Below are 20,535 nucleotides of genomic sequence, written 5' to 3'. Positions count from 1 at the left end.
CCAGTGTGTTGAGTGTTGTTGGAGCTGCACCCATCAAGGCAAGTGGGGAGTATTCCATCAAACTGGCTTGTGCCTTGCAGATGGTGGACAGGCTTTGGGGAGTCAGGAGATGAGTTGGTCACTGCGGGATCTCTTGTCTCTTGCCTGCTGTTGCAGCCACAGTATTTATATGGCTGTTCAGTTTCTGATTAATGATAGCCCGCAGAATACCAATAGTGGCACACTCAGTGATGGTAATACCATCTCAAGCACAAGATCTCAGCTGATATTCCAGTCCTGGTAAGCAATCCTATGTAATTCCCACCAAGGGTGGTGAAACATAGAAACATAGAAGATAGGAGCAGGAGGAGGCCATTCGGCCCTTCGAGCCTGCTCCACCATTCATCACGATCATGGCTGATCATCCAACTCAATAGCCTAGTCCTGCTTTCCCCCCATAACCTTTGATCCCTTTCACCCCAAGTGATATATCCAACCGCCTCTTGAATACATTCAATGTTTTGGTATCAACTACTTCCTGTGGTAATGAATTCCACAGGCTCACCACTCTTTGGGTGAAGAAATGTCTCCTCACCTCCGTCCTAAATGGTCTACCCCGAATCCTCAGACTGTGACCCCTGGTTCTGGACTCCCCCACCATCGGGAATATCCTCCCTGCATCTACCCTGTCTAGTCCTGTTCGAATTTTATAAGTCTCCATGAGATCCCCCCTCATTCGTCTGAACTCCAGCGAAAACAATCCTAACCGAGTCAATCTCTCCTCATACATCAGTCCCGCCATCCCCAGAATCAGCCTGGTAAACCTTCACTGCACTCCTCCCAGAGCAAGAACATCCTTCCTCAGAAAAGGAGACCAAAACTGCACACAATACCCTAGGTGTGGCTTCACCAAGGCCCTGTATAATTGCAACAACACATCCCTGCTCCTGTACTCGAAACCTCTCTCAACGAAGGCCAACATACCATTTGCCTTCTTTACCGCCTGCTGCACCTGCGTGCTTACCTTCAGCGACTGGTGCACAAGGACACCCAGGTCCTGATAATGTCAATCCTTCATGACTGTTTGTGGGATCTTGCTGTGTGGCAATCAGTTCCTGTGTTTGCTGACATTATGTCGGCCCACATTGATACAAAGAGAACCGTGAGTACAAACAGCATCCGGAGCCCACAGGCCTGTGGTCTGCTGCTAGGTATGTATGAACTACCTGCGCCTATCGACAGGCTCACAGGAAGAGGCCATTCAGCCCATCGAGTCTACTTCGCCATTCAACTAGATCATAGCTGATCATCTACCTCAACCTTCCCGCACTATCCCCATATACTTTGATGCGATTCGTGTCCAGAAATCAGTTTTGTGTATACTCAATGACTGAGTTTCCACAACCTTCAGTGGGGGAGAATTCCAGACATTCACCACCCTCTGACTGAAGAAATTCCTCCTCATCTCAGTCCGAAATGGCCAACCCATTATCCTGAGACTGTGTCTCTTGGTTCTGGGCTCACCAGCTAGGGGAAGCATCCCATCTCCATCTTTCATGTAAGAATTTCTGAACTTTTAATGAGATCACCTCTCATTCTTCCACAAGACCATAAGACATAGGAGCGGAATTAGGCCACTCGGCCCGTCGAGTCTACTCCTCCATTCAATCATGGCTGATACTTTTCTCATCCCCATTCTCCTGCCTTTTCCCCATAACCCCTGATCCCCTTATTAATCAAGAACCTATCTATCTCTGTCTTAAAGACACTCCATGGCCTGGCCTCCACAGCCTTCTGCGGCAAAGAGTTCCACAGATTCACCACTCTCTGGCTGAAGAAATTCCTCCTCATCTCTGTTTTAAAGGATCGCCCCTTTAGCCCGAACTCTACTCTCGGGGATACAGGCTCAGTTTGCTCTATCTCTCCCCATCAGACAATCCTGCCATCCAACGCAAGGTAAACCTATGTTGTATGCCTTCATTGGCAAAAATATCCTTCCTTAGATAAGGAGATCAAAACTGTGCGTAATGCTCCAAGTGCAACCTTACCAAGGCTCTCTACAGCAACGCTAAGACATCCTTGCTGCTCTACTCAAATCCCCTTGCAATAAAGGTCCCTGGAAAAACTCAGGATATCTGGCTTCCTTGTATAGGTCAGGGTCGCCTGACTTGAACGCCTCAGACCTAGATTTCAGTAAACAATGGATATCCCAGTTCATCCATGGTTTCCGGTTGGAAAACATGTGGATTTGCTTCTTTGGCACACAGTCTTCTACACGCTTACTAATGAAGTCAGTTACTTTATTTAAGAAAGCCCCACCAATGCCTCTACTTTCTCAGGAGACTAAGGAAATTTGGCATGTCAGCTACGACTCTCACCCACTTTTACAGATGCCCCACAGAAAGCATCCTTTCTGGTTGAATCACAGCTTGGTATGGCTCCTGCTCTGCGCCCAAGACAGCAAGAAACTACAAGATCGTGAATGTAGCCCAATCCATCACGCAAACCAGCCTCCCATCCATTGACTCTGTCTACACTTCCTGCTGCCTCGGCAAAGCAGCCAGCATAATCAAGGACCCCACGGACCCCGGACATTCTCTCTTCCACCTTCTTCCGTCGGGAAAAAGATACAAAAGTCTGAGGTCACGTACCAACCGACTCAAGAACAGCTTCTTCTCTGCTGCTGTCAGACTTTTGAATGGACCTACCTCGCACTAATTTGATCTTTCTCTCCACCCTAGCTATGATTGTAACACTACATTCTGCACTCTCTCCTCTCCTTCTCTATGAATGGTATGCTTTGTCTCTATAGCACGCAAGAAACAATACTTTTCACAGTATCCCAATACATGTGACAATAATAAATCAAATCAAATCAAAAATCAGGACGGGAAAGGAATGATGTTTTATTCTTCAATCAGAAGTTAAACCTTGTGGGACACGTATAGGAGTCCGGTTCAGGTCGATAATTCAAAGTTTTAAAGTTTATTTATGAGTCACAAGTAGGCTTACATTAACACTGCAATGAAGCTACTGTGAAAATCCCCTCGTCGCCACACTCCAGCGCCTGTTCGGGTACACTAAGGGAGAATTTAGCACGGCCAATGCATCTAACCAGCACGTCTTTCAGATTGTGGGAGGAAACTGGAGCACCCGGAGGAAACCCACGCAGAAACGGGGAGAATGTGCAGACTCCGGACAGATGGTGACCCAAGCCGGGAATTGAACCCGGGTCCCTGGCGCTGTGAGGCAGCAGTGCTAACCACTGTGCCGCCATGGGTCTGCCTTGCCTAGGATTTGGGTGACAAGCTCCAACTTGGTAGGCGATCGATTGCCTGTTCCCACGGGAACTTGTATCCCACAGGGAGATTAGTTAGGAATTCCCACTGTAAGTCCTGAGTGTTATCACAGCCAGCATACCATTTGCCTTTCTAACTGCCTGCTGCATCTGCACATTGGTTTTTAATGACTTTAAAACAAGGGCAAACAGATCCCTTTATTCACCAAGACTTCCCAATCTCTCACCTGTTGAGAAATACTCTGCCTTTCTCTTTCTTTCTCCAAATTTGGACAATTTTACATTTTTTCAATCTGCCAAGTTCTTGTCCATGCACTTCGTCTATCCAAATCCCCTTGAATCTTCTCCGCATCCTCCTCATAACTCACATTCCCATCCAATTTCATGTCTTCAGCAAAATTGGAAATGCTAAATTTGGTCCCCCACATCCAAATCAGTGATATACACGGTGAATAGCTGGGGCCCAAACACTGATCCTTACGGAGCCCCACTAAAGATAAAAGTTAAAGTCTATTTATTAGTCACAAGTAAGACTTACATTAACACTGCAATGAAGTTATTGTGAAATTCCCCTGGTCGCCACAGTCTGGCGCCTGTTTGGGTCAATCCACCTAACCAGCACATCTTTCAGACTGTGGGAGGAAACCGGAGCACCCGGAGGAAACCCACGCAGACACGGGGAGAATGTGCAAATTCCACACAGACAGACACCAAGCCGGGAATCGAACCCAGGTCCCTGGCGCTGTGAAGCAGCAGTGCTAACCACTATGCCACTGTGCCGCCCCAGCACACTAGTCGCCTGCCAATCTGAGAATGACCCAGCTATTTCTACTTGCTGTTTTCTGTCTGTTGTCAATCCATGCCAGTATTTCACCCTCAATCACAGAATACTACAGTGCAGAAGAGGCCCTTTGGCCCATCGAGTCTGCACCAACACATAAAAGGCCCTGACTAGCCCACCTAATCCCACTTGCCAGCACTTGGCCCATAGCCCTGAATGTTATGACGTGCCAAGTACTCTTCCAGGTACTTTTTAAAGGATGTGAGGCATTCAACCTCCACCACCCTCCCACGCAGCGCATTCCAGACCCTCACCACCCTCTGAGTAAAAAGGTTTTTCCTCAAATCCCCCCTAAACCTCCCACCCCTCACTTTTAACTTGTGTTCCCTCGTAACTGACGCTTCAACTAAAGGGAACAGCTGCTCCCTGTCCACGCCTCTCATAATCTTGAACACTTCAATCAGGTCACCCCACAATCTTCTCTGCTCCAGAGAAAACAACCCAAGCCTACCCAACCTCTCTATCCTATGTGCTATCAATTTTCTCATTGCTCCATCTCTTCTGATGGAACACTGTTCCAGTCAACTCTAACAGATAAAGCAGACAGTGTTATTACAGGATATCAAACAGAAAATGATGGGAAAACTCATCAGGTCTGGCAGCGTGTGTGGGGAGAACGTTTCGAATCTGTATCACTATTCTTCAGAGTTTTGAAGCATCATAGAATCTTACAGTGCAAATGGAGGCCATTTGGCCCATCGATTCTGCACTGACTACAATCCCACCCAGGCCCTATTCCCCCATAACCCAAATGTTTTGACCTTCTAATCCCCCTGACACAAAGGAGCAATTCATCATGGCCAATCCACCCAACCAGTGTTAGAATGTAAGCGGTCACAACTTTGTATTGGATGTAATGTGACCAATGGTAACAAGCTGTAAGGATCAGCTGACCCAGTAAGCCATGGAACCAATTGCAGAATGGTGTGATGGTCAGCTGACTCACTAAAAATAAGAAGCTGCTGGGAATTGTGGGGAGCTTGGAGTGGCCCAGGGCGAGGCCCCAAGTTTGGAGTAATGAAGTTTCTTTATTAAACCCTTCCTTTGATTTATAAGTTGGAGGAAGTTTTGTTATATTTTTATTGTCTGCATTTGAAGAGGTCCTTCTGAAGGAAACAACCAGCACGTCTATGGGAAGGAAGAGGGAGCACCCGAGGAAACCCAAGCAGACACGGGAGAACGTGCAGACTCCGCACAGACAGTGACCCGAGACCGGAATCGAACCCGGAACCCTGGAGCTGTGAGGCAGCAGTGCTAACCACTGTGCCGCCCCAAGTACGGTAGCGCAGTGGTTAGCACTGCTGCTTCACAGCTCCAGGGTCCTGGGTTCGATTCCCGGCTCGGGTCACTGTCTGTGTGGAGTTTGCACATTCTCCTCGTGTCTGCGTGGGTTTCCCCCGGGTGTTCCGGTTTCCTCCCACAGTCCAAAGATGTGCGGGTTAGGTTGATTGGCCAGGTTAAAAAATTGTCCCTTAGAGTCCTGGGATGCGTAGGTTAGAGGGATTAGCGGGTAAAATATGTGGGGGTAGGGCCTGGGTGGGATTGTGGTCGGTGCAGACTCGATGGGCCGAATGGCCTCCTTCTGCACTGTAGGATTTCTATGTTTCTATGTAATATGAGTCATTTGGACTTGAAACTTTGACTCTGTTTCTCTCTCCACAGATGCTGCCAGACCTCCTCAGTTTTCCTTGCATTTTCTGTTTTCGGATTTCTGACAGTATTCTGCGTTTAGTGTTATTGCCGGGGTAGGAGGAGGCCATTCAGCCCTCAAGGCTGTTGCAGCCAGGCAATGCTAACCCATGTATTAGTGCCCTCTACCTGCCTGGATTCTGCCGCCCCTCTCTCAGCCCAGACTGGGAGCAAAGACAACGCAGTTATTACCTCAGTAGGGAAGGCCTTTCTCACTCGAGTGGTGCTGAGCGCGGCGAAAGCTGAGCCAGCCACACAGCTCACCACAGCGGGCATCTGGCTGGGGCATGTGTTGTTCCTGTTCACCACAGAGTGGCCCAGGTTACAGCTGGAGAGGTGAGATTCATTCCCGGTGCAGTTAACGCTGTACGGCCAGTAGCTGTGTCTCTTCCTGCTCGCAAAGGTCCTGGAGAAAGAGGGCAAAGAGAGGTCAGAGCACACAACAGGAGCAATATACACCACCCAGACCAGAGAGGGAGAGACAGAATACATTGCTGCACTGGTCAGTAAAGCCTTTGACAAGGTACCTCATGGTAGACTGGTACGAAAGGTGAAGTCACACGGGATCAGAGGAGAGCTGGCGAGATGGATACAGAACTGGCATGGCCATAGAAAGAAGTCTAACAACACCAGGTTAAAGTCCAACAGGTTTATTTGGTAGCAAAAGCCACTAGCTTTCGGAAGCTTTAGTGGCGTTTGCTACCAAATAAACATGTTGGACTTTAACCTGGTGTTGTTAGACTTCTTACTGTGTTTACCCCAGTCCAACGCCGGCATCTCCACATCATGGACACAGAAGACAGAGGGTAGCAGGGGAGGGGTGATTTTCTGAATGGAAGGCTGTGACTAGCGGTGTTCCTCATGGATCAGTTCTGGGACCTTTGTTGTTCATTGTTTATATAAATGATTTGGAGGAAAATGTAGCTGCTATGATTAGTAAGTTCACAGACGACACAAACATTGGTGAATTTGCGGATAGAGAAGAGGATTGTCAGAGGATACAGCAAGATATAGACCGGTTGGAGACTTGGGCGGAGAAATAATAGATGGAGTTTAATCCGGATAAATGTGAGATAATGCATTTTGAAAGGTCCAATGCATGTAGGAATTATACAGTAAATGGTAGAATACTGAGGAGTATTGACAGGCAGAGAGATCTGGGCGTACATGTCCACCGGTCACTGAAAGTGGCAACGCAGGTGGATAAGGTTGTCAAGAAAGCATATGGCATGCTTGCCTTCATCAGTCGGGGCATTGAGTTTAAAAATTGGCAAGTCATGCTGCAGTTGTACAGAACCTTAGTTAGGCCTCATTTGGAATATTGTGTACAATTCTGGTCACAACACTACCAGAAGGATGTGGATGCTTTGGAGAAGGTACACAAGAGGTTTACCAGGATGTTGCCTGGTATGGAGGGCATTAGCTATGAGGAGAGGTTGGATAAACTCGGTTTGTTCTCACTGGAATGACGGAGGTTGAAGGGTGACCTGATAGAGATTTACAAGATTATGAGAGGCATGGACAGAATGGATAGTCAGAAGCTCTTTCCTAGGGTAGAAAAGTCAAGTCCTCGGGGACATAGGTTTAAGGTGCGTGGGGTAAAGTTTAGAGGAGATGTGCGAGGTAAGTTTTTTTACACAGAGGGTGGTGAATGTCTGGAACGCGCTGCCCGGGGAGGTGGTGGGAGCAGGGACGATAGCGGCATTTCAGGGGCATCTAGACAAATACATGAATAGGATGGGAATGGACGGATACGGACTCCGTAAGTGCGTGCGGTTTTAGTTTAGGCAGGCATCATGATCAGCTCAGGCTTGGAGGGCCGAAGGGCCTGTTCCTGTGCTGTACTGTTCTTTGCTTTTTGGTACACCCTGCCAGGGACAGCGAGCGGGAGCCGGCGCAGGGACAGCGAGCGGGAGCCAGCGCAGGGACAGCGAGCGGGAGCCGGCGCAGGGACAGCGAGCGGGAGCCGGCGCAGGGACAGCGAGCGGGAGCCGGCGCAGGGACAGCGAGCGGGAGCCGGTGTGCAGTGGTGTATTTTATTGTACAACTGTGGAGAAATATTTTTTAATTCTCCCCTGAACGGCCTTGCTCTGATTTTTCCACCATGCCCACCAGCGGAAGAGATATTTCCCTTCCTACTTGAATAATGCCTTTTAAAATCCCAGTCCTATTCCCTCCCCCACTCTTTTCCTTCGCCCTGGAGTGTGGGTGGCATGATGGTACAGTGGTTAGCACCGCTGACTCACAGCGGGACCCAGGTTCAATTCCCGGCTTGGGTCGCTATCAGTGCTCAGTCTGTACGTTCTCCCCGTGTCTGCGTGGGTTTCCTCCGGTTGCTCCGGTTTCCTCCCACACTCCAAAAGATGTGCTGGTTAGGGTGCATTGGCCATGGTAAATTCTCCCTCACTGTACCCGAACAGGCGCCGGAGTGTGGCGACTAGGGGATTTTTACAGTAACTTCATTGCAGTGTTAATGTAAGCCTGCACGTGGAGTCTGCACATTTTTCCCGTGTCTGCGTGGGTTTCCTCCGGGTGCTCCGGTTTCCTCCCACAGTCCGAAAGACGTGCTGGTTAGGGTGCATTGGCCCGAACAGGTGCCGGAATGTGGCCATTGGGGGATTTCCACAGTAACTTCATTGTAGTGTTAATGTAAGCTGACTTGTGACACTAACAAACAAACTTTATAAACTTGGAACCTTGCTTTGATTTTCCAAGTGGATAAAATTTCATTGAAATGATATGGAGGAATGAGACCAGGAAAGACTTTGGTTTTTAACAGAGCCGGAAGTCTCTCTTCCCGAACAGAGTGGGTTTGTGAGGAGTCACCTCACCGTTCCCAGGCTTGGATTGCTAACACCCTTTCTTCAGGAAATACCTTCCTATTCACAGACACCCAACGGGAGATGGCTGTGGATGGAGAGCGTGGGTGTGGAAAATGGGGGGGAGGGAGGGAGTAGTGAGGGGGAGGGGGCAGTCGGGGGGGGAGGGGGCAGTCAGGGGGGGTTGGAGAACCGAGAAGGGCTGGGGAACAGAGGGTGTGGGATCGGGGGAGGGGGGGGGGCAGGGAAATAGGGATCGGGCAGTAGGAGATGGTGAATGAGTTTGGAGAATCGGAGGAATAGTGGGGTAGTGTGAGGAAAGGGCTGAGGGACAGAGGGAGCTGTCATGTGGTGGCGTGGGAAACAGAGGGGATGAGGGAGGCGGGAGGTGGTGGGGCAGGAAGGAATGGGGGCAGCAAGGGATCAGGATATGGTGCAATGGAGGAACTCCATTGGAAGGGACAGATCATTGAAACATGCCAGGCCCATCTGATCATAGAATCCCTACAGTACAGGAGGAGGCCATTCGGCCCATTGAGTCTGCACCAACCACAATCCCACCCAGGCCCTATTCCCGTAAACCCATGCATTTACCCTGATAATCCCCCTGACACTCGGGTCAATTTATCATGGTCAATCAAACAAACCCGCACATCTTTGGACTGTGGGAGGAAACCGGAGCACCCGGAGGAAACCCACGCAGACACGGGGAGAACGTGCAAACTCCAAACAGACAGTGACCCACGCTGGGAATTGAACCCAGATCCCTGGCGCTGTGAGGCAGCAGCAGTGCTAACCACTGTGCCACCGTGCCGCAGGGTAAAGGGTTAACTTGTCACTGCTGGAACTATGTTGCATGGTCACAATGAGAAAGGGACTGTGATTTGATGGGAACCTTGTGTGGGGTACTGACATGTACATAGATGTGTAAATGAGTGACCAACAGCCGACAGGAGTACTCTGAGGCTACCTTTACAAACTCTGAGGAAACCCAGCCGAGAAAACACACAAACTCATGGATGGCACGGTGGCACAGTGGTTAGCACCTCTGCCTCACAGTTCCAGGGACCTGGCTTCGATTCCCAACTTGGGTCACTGTCTGTGTGGGTTTCCTCCGGGTGCTCCGGTTTCCTCCCATACTCCAAAGATGTGCAGTTTGGGTGAATTGGCCATGCTAAATTCTCCCTCAGTGTGCCCGAACAGGTGCCGGAATGTGGCGACTAGGGGATTTTCACAGTAACTCCATTGCAGTGTTAATGTAAGCCTTACTTGTGACTAAGAAATGAACTTTAACTCATGGGAAAGATCCACCCCCTTCCTGTACAGTGCATTCTGATGACTAACAGAGCCTTGAACTTCAATGTGAAACCATTCAGTTCTTATCTCATCGTCCCGATCATTCAGCGGGAATGAGGAATGCCTCCTGTCCATAGACTGAGCTTCAGAGAGAGACAATCCGACAGAGGGAGTGTGTGTGAGAGAGGAATCTCACGCTGACCTAACAGCAGCAAACCTCTCAGCCTGAGCTCAATACTCAGCAGATAATAAAGGTCATCGAGAAGATAGCTTCAACTTGCAGCTCTGAACAGGAGGAGGGTGAGGCCATTCGGCAGAGAGATCTAGTCTCGGTGTTCCAAATGACCAAGGGTTCTGAGAAGGAAAGACTGAAGGAACTATTGGTGATAGCAAATTCAATCCAATGGGGAATTCCAGAGAAACGTCTTCACCCTGGGATGTGGGACTCGCTCCGATGGGGAGTGGGGGAGAATGCGGGATTCGCTCCCACGGGGAGTGGGGGAGAACGTGGAACTTGCTCCCACGGAGAGTGGGGGAGAATGTGGGACTCGCTCCGATGGGGAGTGGGGGAGAATGTGGGATTCGCTCCCACGGGGAGTGGGGGAGAACGTGGAACTTGCTACCACGGAGAGTGGGGGAGAATGTGGGACTCGCTCCAATGGGGAGTGGGGGAGAATGTGGGACTCGCTCCGATGGGGAGTGGGGGAGAATGTGGGACTCGCTCCCACGGAGAGTGGGGGAGAATGTGGGACTCGCTCCGATGGGGAGTGGGGGAGAACGTGGAACTCGCTCCCACGGAGAATGGGGGAGAATGTGGGACTCGCTCCCACGGAGAGTGGGGGAGAATGTGGGACTCGCTCCGATGGGGAGTGGGGGAGAATGTGGGACTCGCTGCCACGGGGAGTGGGGGAGAATGTGGGACTCGCTCTCACGGGGAGTGGGGGAGAACGTGGAACTCGCTCCCACGGAGAATGGGGGAAAATGTGGGACTCGCTCCCACGGAGAGTGGGGGAGAATGTGGGACTCGCTCCGATGGGGAGTGGGGGAGAATGTGGGACTCGCTGCCACGGGGAGTGGGGGAGAACGTGGAACTCGCTCCCACGGAGAGTGGGGGAGAATGTGGGACTCGCTCCCACGGAGAGTGGGGGAGAATGTGGGACTCGCTCCCACGGGGTGTGGGGAGAATGTGGGACTTGCTCCCATAGGGAGTGGTTGAGGTGAATAGTAAATATATAAGGGGAAGCTGGATAAACACACAAGGGAGGAAGTAATTGGAGGATTCGCTGTCAAGGTGAGTTGGGGGATGGGAACAACATAAGCAAGAGGAAGAGTAGGCCATTCAGCCCATCAAAACTCCTCCACCATTCAATAACATTGTAGCTGATAGGATTGTCAGTGTCATTCCCCTGTTGCCCTCCATTACTGCCTTGTGGATCAGCTATCTGTCTAACACAGCCTTGAATATACTCAATGAGGCAGTCTCCACTGACTAATGACCCTCTCAGAGAAGACATTCCTCATCTCAGGGGCTGGCATGTGTGTGTTGGGCTGAATGGCCTGTACCTAGGCGGTAGACCACTGGCAGTCGTAGGGAACTTCAGGCTCTCTCTCTCTGAGTGACTGAACTCAGTTTGGACGAGGCTTCAGAAGCAGTTTGTTCGACACACACTGAGCACTCACTCTGATACGAGGGCCATTGGCCCTCCAGCCAGGTTGGACCTTTCAGACTGACAGCTGCACCGTGACTGAACGCCGTCCCAACTCACTTGTAAATCTTCATGTTGTAGGTTTTTTCTGCTGGGAACCCAAACATGCCACAGATGACTCTGCTGTTCATGCTCGTCCAGTCAGTGTTACAGATGGGTTTCCAATCTCCATCCCTCTTCACCTGGATGTAGCCCTCAGTCACAGGCATGCGTTTCCGTGACGACCCAAAGACTGCCTTGATGCGAACATCTTCCACTTGTAACTGCTCTTCCTGGAATTAAAAAATAACATTCCCTGTTATTATAGAGCTGAGAGCAATCTCCAACACTCAGATCATTATCTCCACCATCTTTGATTTGATTTATTATTGTCACATGTATTAGCATCCAGTGAAAAGTACTGTTTCTTGCGCGCGATACAGACAAAGCTACCGCCACAACAGGTCCACAGCAAATGCCACTTCCCTGGCCCTGAACTCAATCCTGGAACACCTAGATAACAAGGACACCGATGTCAGACTCCTATTTATTGACTACAGCTCAGCCTTCAACACTATTATTCCCACAAAACTCATCTCCAAACTCCGTGGCCTGGGCCTCGGCACCTCCCTCTGTGACTGGACCCTGAACTTCCTAACTCACAGACCACAATCAGTAAGGATGGGCAACAACACCTCCTCCAAGATCATCCTCAACATCGGTGCCCAACAAGGCTGTGTTCTCAGCCCCCTACTATACTCCTTATACACCTATCACTGTGCGGCCAAATTCCCCTCCAATTTGATTTTCAAGTTTGCTGACGACACCACCATAGTGGGTCAGATCTCAAACAATGATGAGACAGAGTACAGGAATGAGATAGAGAATCTGGTGAACTGGTGCGGCAACAATAATCTCTCCCTCAATGTCAACAAAATGAAGGAGATTGTCATTGACTTCAGGAAGCGTAAAGGAGAACATGCCCCTGTCTACATCAACGGGGACGAAGTAGAAAGGGTCGAGAGCTTCATGTCTTTAGGTGTCCAGATCACCAACAACCTGTCCTGGTCCCCCCATGCCGACACCATCGTTAAGAAAGCCCACCAACACCTCTACTTTCTCAGAAAACTAAGGAAATTTGGCATGTCAGCTACGACTCTCACCAACTTTTACAGATGCACCATAGAAAGCATTCTTTCTGGTTGTATCACAGCTTGGTATGGCTCCTGCTCTGCCCAAGACTGCAAAAAACTACAAAAGGTCGTGAATGTAGCCCAATCCATCACGCAAACCAGCCTCCCATCCATTGACTCTGTCTACACTTCCCACTGCCTCGGCAAAGCAGCCAGCATAATTAAGGACCCCAGGCACCGCGGGCATTCTCTCTTCCACCTTCTTCCATCAGGAAAAAGATACAAAAGTCTGGAGGTCACGTACCAAGCTGGTATGTGACTCAAGAACAACTTCTTCCCTGCTGCCATCAGACTTTTGAATGGACTTACCTCGCATTAAGTTGATCTTTCTCGACACCCTAGCTATAACTGTAACACTACATTCTGCACTCTCTCCTTTCCTTCTCTATGAATGGTCTATTCCCTCTGGGACCAGAATAGGACATACAATGCTACAGTGCAAATGGAGACCATTCAGCCTTTTGAGTCTATATTTGCCCTTTCAATCAGCAATCCAGTTCATTCCATCCCCCCTGTCTTTCCCAATATCCCTGCAATGCTTGCTCCTTCCAATTCCCTTTGGGAAAGTACCATTGAATCTGCATCCATTGCATCCCAAAATCCTAACCATTCACCTCGGAAAAATGCTTCTTCCTCATGTCACCTCTGCTTCCTTTTGTCAATCACCATGGGTTTAGGCGGCACGGTGGCACAGCGGTTAGCACTGCTGCCTCACAACACCAGGAACCCGGGTTCGATTCCAGCCTTGGGTGACTGTCTGGGGAGAATATTCCCATTCCACTTGCCATGGGAATTGTAGCGGGCGAGGGGCGGACCATGGAAAGGTTTGTTGACGTTGGGCAGGATTTTCCGGTTTCAGGGCTGGCGCAGCCGGAAAATCCCGGCCTATGTGTGGAGTCTGCACGTTCTCCCCGTGTCTGCGTGGGTTTCCTCCGGGTGCTCCTGTTTCCTCCCACACTCCAAAGTTGGTTGGGTGGATTGGCCATGCTAAATTACCCTTTAGTTTCAGGGGGATTAGCAGGGTAAACACATGGGATAGGGACTGGGGTGGGATTGTGGTCGGCGCAGACTCGATGGGCTGAATGGCCTCCTTCCGTGATGTACTGATTCTATGATTCTGAGCCACTGTGCTGCTTCTGGGACGGGGGGCATTGTTATCGAGACCAGTTCACAGCGTCTCTCCCTCATTGAGAAGGTGGGACTCGGTACAGCACAGAGACTAGCAGCCGGCAAACCCATCCCAACCTCTCCATGGGCAGGGAGTGTGAGGTTGCTTTGTGAAAGGGTTAATAATCACACAAGTCCAGTAACTATAGTTTGAATAAATCAGCTTGAAACCACTCTGTTACGTTGTCTGGCTACTTGAGGTGAACAACAGTGTTAAGATACAACAAGAAACACTAACACTTTGACCCCGGTGATGGTTTTTGAACATGAACACAGCAGCTGTGCAGGATGTAGCAAGCTTTGGGCAACATAGCAGCTGCAGGCAACATTGGGAAGCAAGTTTCACTCCTTCCTCAGCCCTCCTGTGGATTCTACAAGGCCCGCAGCAGACAGTTCAGAGACACGGATGCTCACAGGCTTCCAGAGGGCAGTGTCAAACCATCGGCACCCAGTCCCTGGAGCAGCTTTTGAATTTGTTCCACGTGTGCGGACGTCTGGAGTGTGGCCGGGATGATCAGTTGTTGTCCTGTTGCTTTGAGACTCGAGGACACGGCAGGAGGCGGGCGAGTGCCAGATGCTGATCCTGACCTGGCCCCAGGCTCCCTCCTGTTCATGGGTTAAACACGCAGACTGCTTAGGTTTTCAGCTCACTGGTCTGTCTGTCAACTGAAATCAACCTGTCATTTACACCCTGTCTGGGAATGACAGCTATCTCTCACCACCTTCTCAATTGCCAAATGCCTTCTCGGAATGCAGAGAGGTTTAGGCAGTACACAGCAGAAGGCTGTGAGATCCCCGTGCAAAGCCTGACATGTAATCAGAGAATCTTATAGTGCAGAGAGGCCCTTTGACCCATCGAGTCTACATCGGGAGGCATGGCGGCTAGCACTGCTGCCTCACTGCGCCAGGGACCCGGGTTCGATTCCCAGCTTGGGTCACTGTCTGTGTGCAGTCTGCACGTTCTCCCCGTGTCTGCGTGGGTTTCCTCCGGGTGCTCCGGTTTCCTCCCACAGTCCGAAAGACGTGCTGGTTAGGTGCATTGGCCGTGCTAAATTATCCCTCAGTGCACCTGAACAGGCACCGGAGTGTGGCGACAAGGGGATTTTCACAGTAACTTCATTGCAGTGTTAATGTAAGCCGACTTGTGACACTAATAAATACACTTTGAACTTAAACATCGACATGTGAGAAACACCTCCTAATCCCATTTGCCAGCACTTGGCCCGTAGCCCTGGATGTTATAATGTGCCAAGTGCTCATCCAGGCAACCCGCCTTCACCATCCTCCCAGGCAGCACATTCCACACTGGCATCACCATCTGGGTAAAAAAGTTTATCCTCACATCCCCGCTAAACCTCCTGCCCCTCAGCTTGAACTTATGTCCCCTCGTGACTGAACAAAGAACAGAGAACAGTACAGCTCAGGAACAGGCCCTTTGGCCCACCAAGTCTGTACCAACACAGATGCCTCTCTAATCTAATCTTTTCTTTCCTCTACAGGGTCCATGTCCCACTATTCCCTGCCTATTCCTATCTCTATCCAGATGCCTCTTGAACGTTGTTATAGAATCTGCTCCCACCACCTCCTCCAGCAGCGCGTTCCAGACATTCACCACCCTCTGTGTGAAAAACTTGCCCCTCACATCTCTTTTAAACTGTGCCCCTCTCACTTTCAACCTATGCCCCCGAGTAATTGACCCTTCGACCCTGGGACAAAGACTCTGACTATCCACTCTATCCAAGCCAGTCACAATCTTGTAAACCTCTATCAGGTTCCCCCCTCATCCTCCGACACTCCAATGAAAACGATCCAAGTTTGTTCAAAACTTTCTTCAAAGTCCATATCCTCCAAACCAGGCAACATCCTGGTAAATCTCTTCCGCACCCTTTCCAATGCATCGACATCCTTCTGGTGGTGTGGTGATCAGAATTGTACACAATACTCCAAATGCAGCCTAACCAAAGTCTTATACAGCTACAACATGACTTTCCAATTCCTATACTCAACCCCCGACCGATGAAGACCAGCATGCCGTATGCCTTCTTGACCACCTTGTCCACCTGAGTTGCCACCTTCAGGGAACCGTAGATCTGCACACCTCGATCCCTCTGTATGCTAATATTTCTAAGGGCCCTACCATTTACTGTATACTTTCCTTCTGCAGTGGACCTTCCAAATCACATCACCTCACATTTGTCCGGGTTAAATCCATCTGCCATCTTTCGGCCCAGGTCTCCAGCTGATTTATATCCTGCTGCATCCTCTGACAATCCTCCTCACTATCCGCTACTCCCCCAATTTTTGTATCATTTGCAAATTTACTAATCAGACCACCTACATTTTCCTCCAAATCATTTATATATATTACAAACAGCAGAGGCCCCAGCACTGATCCTTGTGGAACCCCGCTTGTCACAGACCTCCAGTTAGAAAAGTACCCTTCCACTGCTACTCTCTGCTTTCTATGCCCAAGATGTGGAGATGCCGGCGTTGGACTGGGCTGGGCACAGTAGGAAGTCCAACAGGTTTATTTGGCAGCACAAGCTTTCGAGTCTCAGGCTCCTTCTTCAGGTGAGTGAGGAGGTGTGTTCACAAACAGGGCATACACAGACACAAACCTTGAGTAAATTGAGTTTGTGTCTGTGTATGCCCTGTTTGTGAACACAACTCCCCACTCATCTGAAGAAGGAGCCTGAGACTCCGAAAGCTTGTGCTGCCAAATGAACCTGTTGGACTTTAACCTGGTGTTGTGAGACTTCTTATTGTTCTATGCCCAAGTCAGTTTTGTATCCATCTTACCAGCTCACCCCATACCCTTATGACTTCACCTTCTGTGTCAGCCTGCCATGAGGAACCTTATCGAAGGCTTTACTGAAGTCCACGTATACAACATCCACTGCCTTGCCCTGCCCAATTTTTCTGGTCACTTCCTCAAAGAACTCAATCAAGTTTGTGAGACACGACCTCCCCTTCACAAAACCATGCTGCCTATCGCGAAAAAGCCTCTTCTCTTCCAGATGTGAATACATCCTGTCCCTAAGAATCTTCTCCAATAATTTCCCCACCACTGATGTCAGGCTCACAGGCCTGTAATTTCCCAGATTGTTTCTTCTGCTCTTCTTAAACAGAGGAACAATGTTAGCTACTCTCCAATCCTCTGGTACCTCGCCCGTACTTAGTGGAAGGATCAGTACCTCTGGCACTGACCCTTCAACTGAGGGGAACAGCTACTCCTTATCCACTCTGTCCATGCCCTTGATAATCTTGTCCACCTCCTTTTTGAATCAAGCTTGTGTGGAATTTGTATGGAGCTTTGGTTAGATCATGGGGGTATTGTGCACACTTCTGATCACCACAGTATAAAACGCGGACTGAAGTACGGGAGAGGATGCGGAAAAGATTTCCAAAGTGGAGAGCAGAACAGAGCAAGGAACGGGCATGAAGGAGCTCATCTCTCTGGCAAAGAGAGAACCAGATTTCCTTCTTGACTGAGCACTGATGAGACAGTTCAGTTTTCGTGATAATGCAAAATCAGGTCTGTACAGAGACAAGCTTCTTACTTGCTGATTTTTCTAACTAGATTCTCAAACTGCTCTGATGGGCAATCCCCTGTCTTACTGGTGCAAAATAACCACTGCACCTCTCACGCTCCTGAGTTAGATGCACACAGAAACACATGAGGAAAATGATGGGAACTGTTGTCAGGTGCTGCTTACACTCTGGTCAGTCTGAAGAAGTTTTCATAGTCGTGCACGGGTTAACTGTAGAATCATACAATTTCAACAGTACTGAAGGAGGCCATTCGGCCCATCGGGCCTGCAGTGACAACAATCCCACCCAGGCCCAATCCCCGTAACCCCACTAAGCCCCTGACACTAAGGGGCAATTTATTATGGCCAATCAACCCAACCCGCACATTCTTGGAGTGTGGGAGGAAACAGGAGCACCCGGAGGAAACCCACGCAGACACGGGGAGAACGTGTAGACTCCACACAGACAATCTGTGACATTAGTGCACCTTTAAGAAAGTTTTTTGTTTAAAAAAAAATCATGATCACTAGAGCTCCCACAGCTTCAGTGTTTCTCATTGCTGCTGAGCTGTCCACCAGATGTCCTTTAATTGCTCCTTGAGTGGTTTAAAAGGGGGCCTCAGGTACTTCCTGAGATTAGTGTTATAACCCTGCATCGTCAGGACGAAGCCTGGTTGGCAGGTCAGGTGACAAGAACTCTTTCATTTTTCAGTTCTGAGCTGCAGGTTAGTTTTAGAAGGGACATCAACCTGTGGAAAGAAGTGTTTCTCTCTCTCTCTCCCCTGGATTTTGGAAATTCTGCTGGTTATCTGAAAGCAAGGTCTTGCTTTTCTGAAGGGGAGAATCTGCTCTTGGTGGCTTGACCAGAGTCTCTCCCTGGGGTTCTGGGAAGCTATTCTGACTTCAAACTGTTCTGGGTGTATCAAGAAGACCACTAGAACTTACCAGTAGACTCCGCACAGACAGGGACCCGAGCCGGGAATCAGACCTGGGCCCCTGGCGCTGTGAGGGGCCATGATGCGGAGATGCCGGCGTTGGACTGGGGTAAGCTGTGAGGCAGCACTGTGCCACCGGGCTGCCCTTACCCGGTCTGGCCTACATGTAACTCCAGAGCCACAGCAATGTGATTAACCCTCAACTGCCCTTGGACAACTAGGGATGGGCAATAAATGCTGGCTTTGCATTTGAAAGAATAAAAGAACCCAGAGGTGGAGGAATAAAAATGGAAGGAAAAATTTGAGTAAAAACAGTTCTACGGGATCCAAGTTCATCTTTATTTCCACACAAGCTGGAAACGTTCCTGCAAGTCCCAGTCCACCAGAGCTCTTTAGCCATGAGGCAGATGTGACAAACTCTTCCGCCAAACGCTTCTTCCCACAGCAGCTGGGACTCAACAGAAAAACACAAACTCTTCCAAACAAATACTGCTCCCATATCTGGACTTCATTTCTCTGTGATACACTGATTCGCAGGAAGGACAGGTGGCCCCAGGGAAAATTCAGGACTCCCGTCTTCCTCCCCGCCAGCAACAACCCAGTTATAGAGTCAGGATTGGTGAGTGGGATGAGGCGGGAGGTCAGGTGTTTCTCACCAGTCGGGGCACACTCGATGGGCTGAATGGCCTCTTGTACACTGTATGATTCTATGGTCCCAGTGACGATTCAGGATTCCCATCCCCCTCTCCGCCAGCGCCAAGTTATTTACCGAGCTTTGAGCCAGAGATTCCATCGTGGGTTCCACCGACGCTATCAATGCAGAGAGAATCCGATCTCGATGCCCCCCCGTCAACCCCGCAAAGATTGAAGATTATTCAAGCCCATTACCTGGTCAAAAGTATCGCTATTTTAAATAAATTAGGTGGTTAGACCCTGGGGGAGTGGAACGGATCTTTCTTGGAGCCAGCACAGCTAAGGAGGGACTGAATGGCCTCCTTCTGTATTTGCCCCACAAAGCTTGCAAAACAAATCAAATGTGTTGATCAGGTTTGATTCTAGATTCTAGATTCATAGAGTTATAGCGGTTTACAGCATGGAAACAGGCCCTTCGGCCCAACTTGTCCATGCCGCCCTTTTCTTTTAACCACTAAGCTAGTCCCAATTGCTCACCCACGGAGTGTCCCTCTGCACCCATCGTACCCATGTAACGTCTCAATGTTTTTTAAAAAGACAAAATTGTACCCGCCTCTACTACTACCTCTGGCAGCTTGTTCCAGACACTCACCGCCCTGTGTATTGACTCATCTCTGTCAGTGAAGGGTTCTCGCTGGGCTCACTGAGTAATATGTAAGATTGTGAGCGGGTTTGGCAGGGTTGATACTGAGAGAGTATCTGCCCCCTGCTCACTGAATCTCGAACTAGGAGGGTAAGGACTGAGACAAGGGAGGGTGAGTGGGTGCTGGAAATATCTGGAATACCCCAGAGGGCTGCCAGATGCTCACCCACGGAGTGAGATCTCTTTGACATTATCTAAGATGGAGGTAAGACAGGAGTGGAGTTGAGAGAGATGATCAGCCATGATCTTACTGATGGGAAAGCAGGTTTGAGGGGCTGAACAGCCTCTTCCTATTTGGGAAGAGGGAAATCTTCTCTCCCCAACTGCTGTTTTGGAGCCTCTCCGGGAAGTGGCGCACCAGTGGAGATGGTATACCCAGTCTCGGCTCAGTCCTGCTAAACTGGCCATCCACTGGGACCACAATGAGAGTCTAATAGCGCTTTACAGGCAATGATTGAGGTGCAGGAACCACTGTGCCCAATTTACACACAGCCAGATCCCACCAGTAAGTCACATCCTGACTCCCCAAAGTCTATGCACCATCTACAGCAGTGTGATGGAATACTCTCCACTTGCCTGGATGGTGCAGCTCCAACAACACTCAAGAAGCTCGACACCATCCAGGATAAAGCAACCCGCTTGATTGGCACCTCATCCACAAACATTCACTCCCTCCACCACCGACGCTCAGTAGCAGCAGTGTGTACAAGATGCATTGCAGCAATTCACCAAAGATCCTTAAACGGCAACTTCCAAACCCACAACCA

At 49.7% G+C, this 20,535-nt stretch overlaps 1 protein-coding gene across 4 annotated transcripts in view; it reads right to left on the bottom strand.

The window, feature by feature from the left end:
- Nucleotides 1-20,535, bottom strand: part of LOC144510169 (lysyl oxidase homolog 2-like) — a 109,691-nt gene that overhangs the window by 29,738 nt on the left and 59,418 nt on the right. For all 4 annotated transcript variants that reach the window (XM_078239600.1, XM_078239597.1, XM_078239598.1 and 1 more), the window contains exons 4-5: nt 11,689-11,900; nt 6,000-6,213 (exon numbers count right to left, since the gene is read on the bottom strand). In XM_078239600.1, coding sequence (XP_078095726.1) covers nt 6,000-6,213; nt 11,689-11,900 — 426 coding nt within the window. The remainder of the gene's footprint in view (nt 1-5,999; nt 6,214-11,688; nt 11,901-20,535) is intronic.

The sequence above is a fragment of the Mustelus asterias genome, chromosome 22, assembly GCF_964213995.1.
Source record: "Mustelus asterias chromosome 22, sMusAst1.hap1.1, whole genome shotgun sequence".
In the NCBI taxonomy this organism is placed as follows: domain Eukaryota; kingdom Metazoa; phylum Chordata; class Chondrichthyes; order Carcharhiniformes; family Triakidae; genus Mustelus; species Mustelus asterias.
This window is presented reverse-complemented; position numbering and strand designations above follow the sequence as displayed.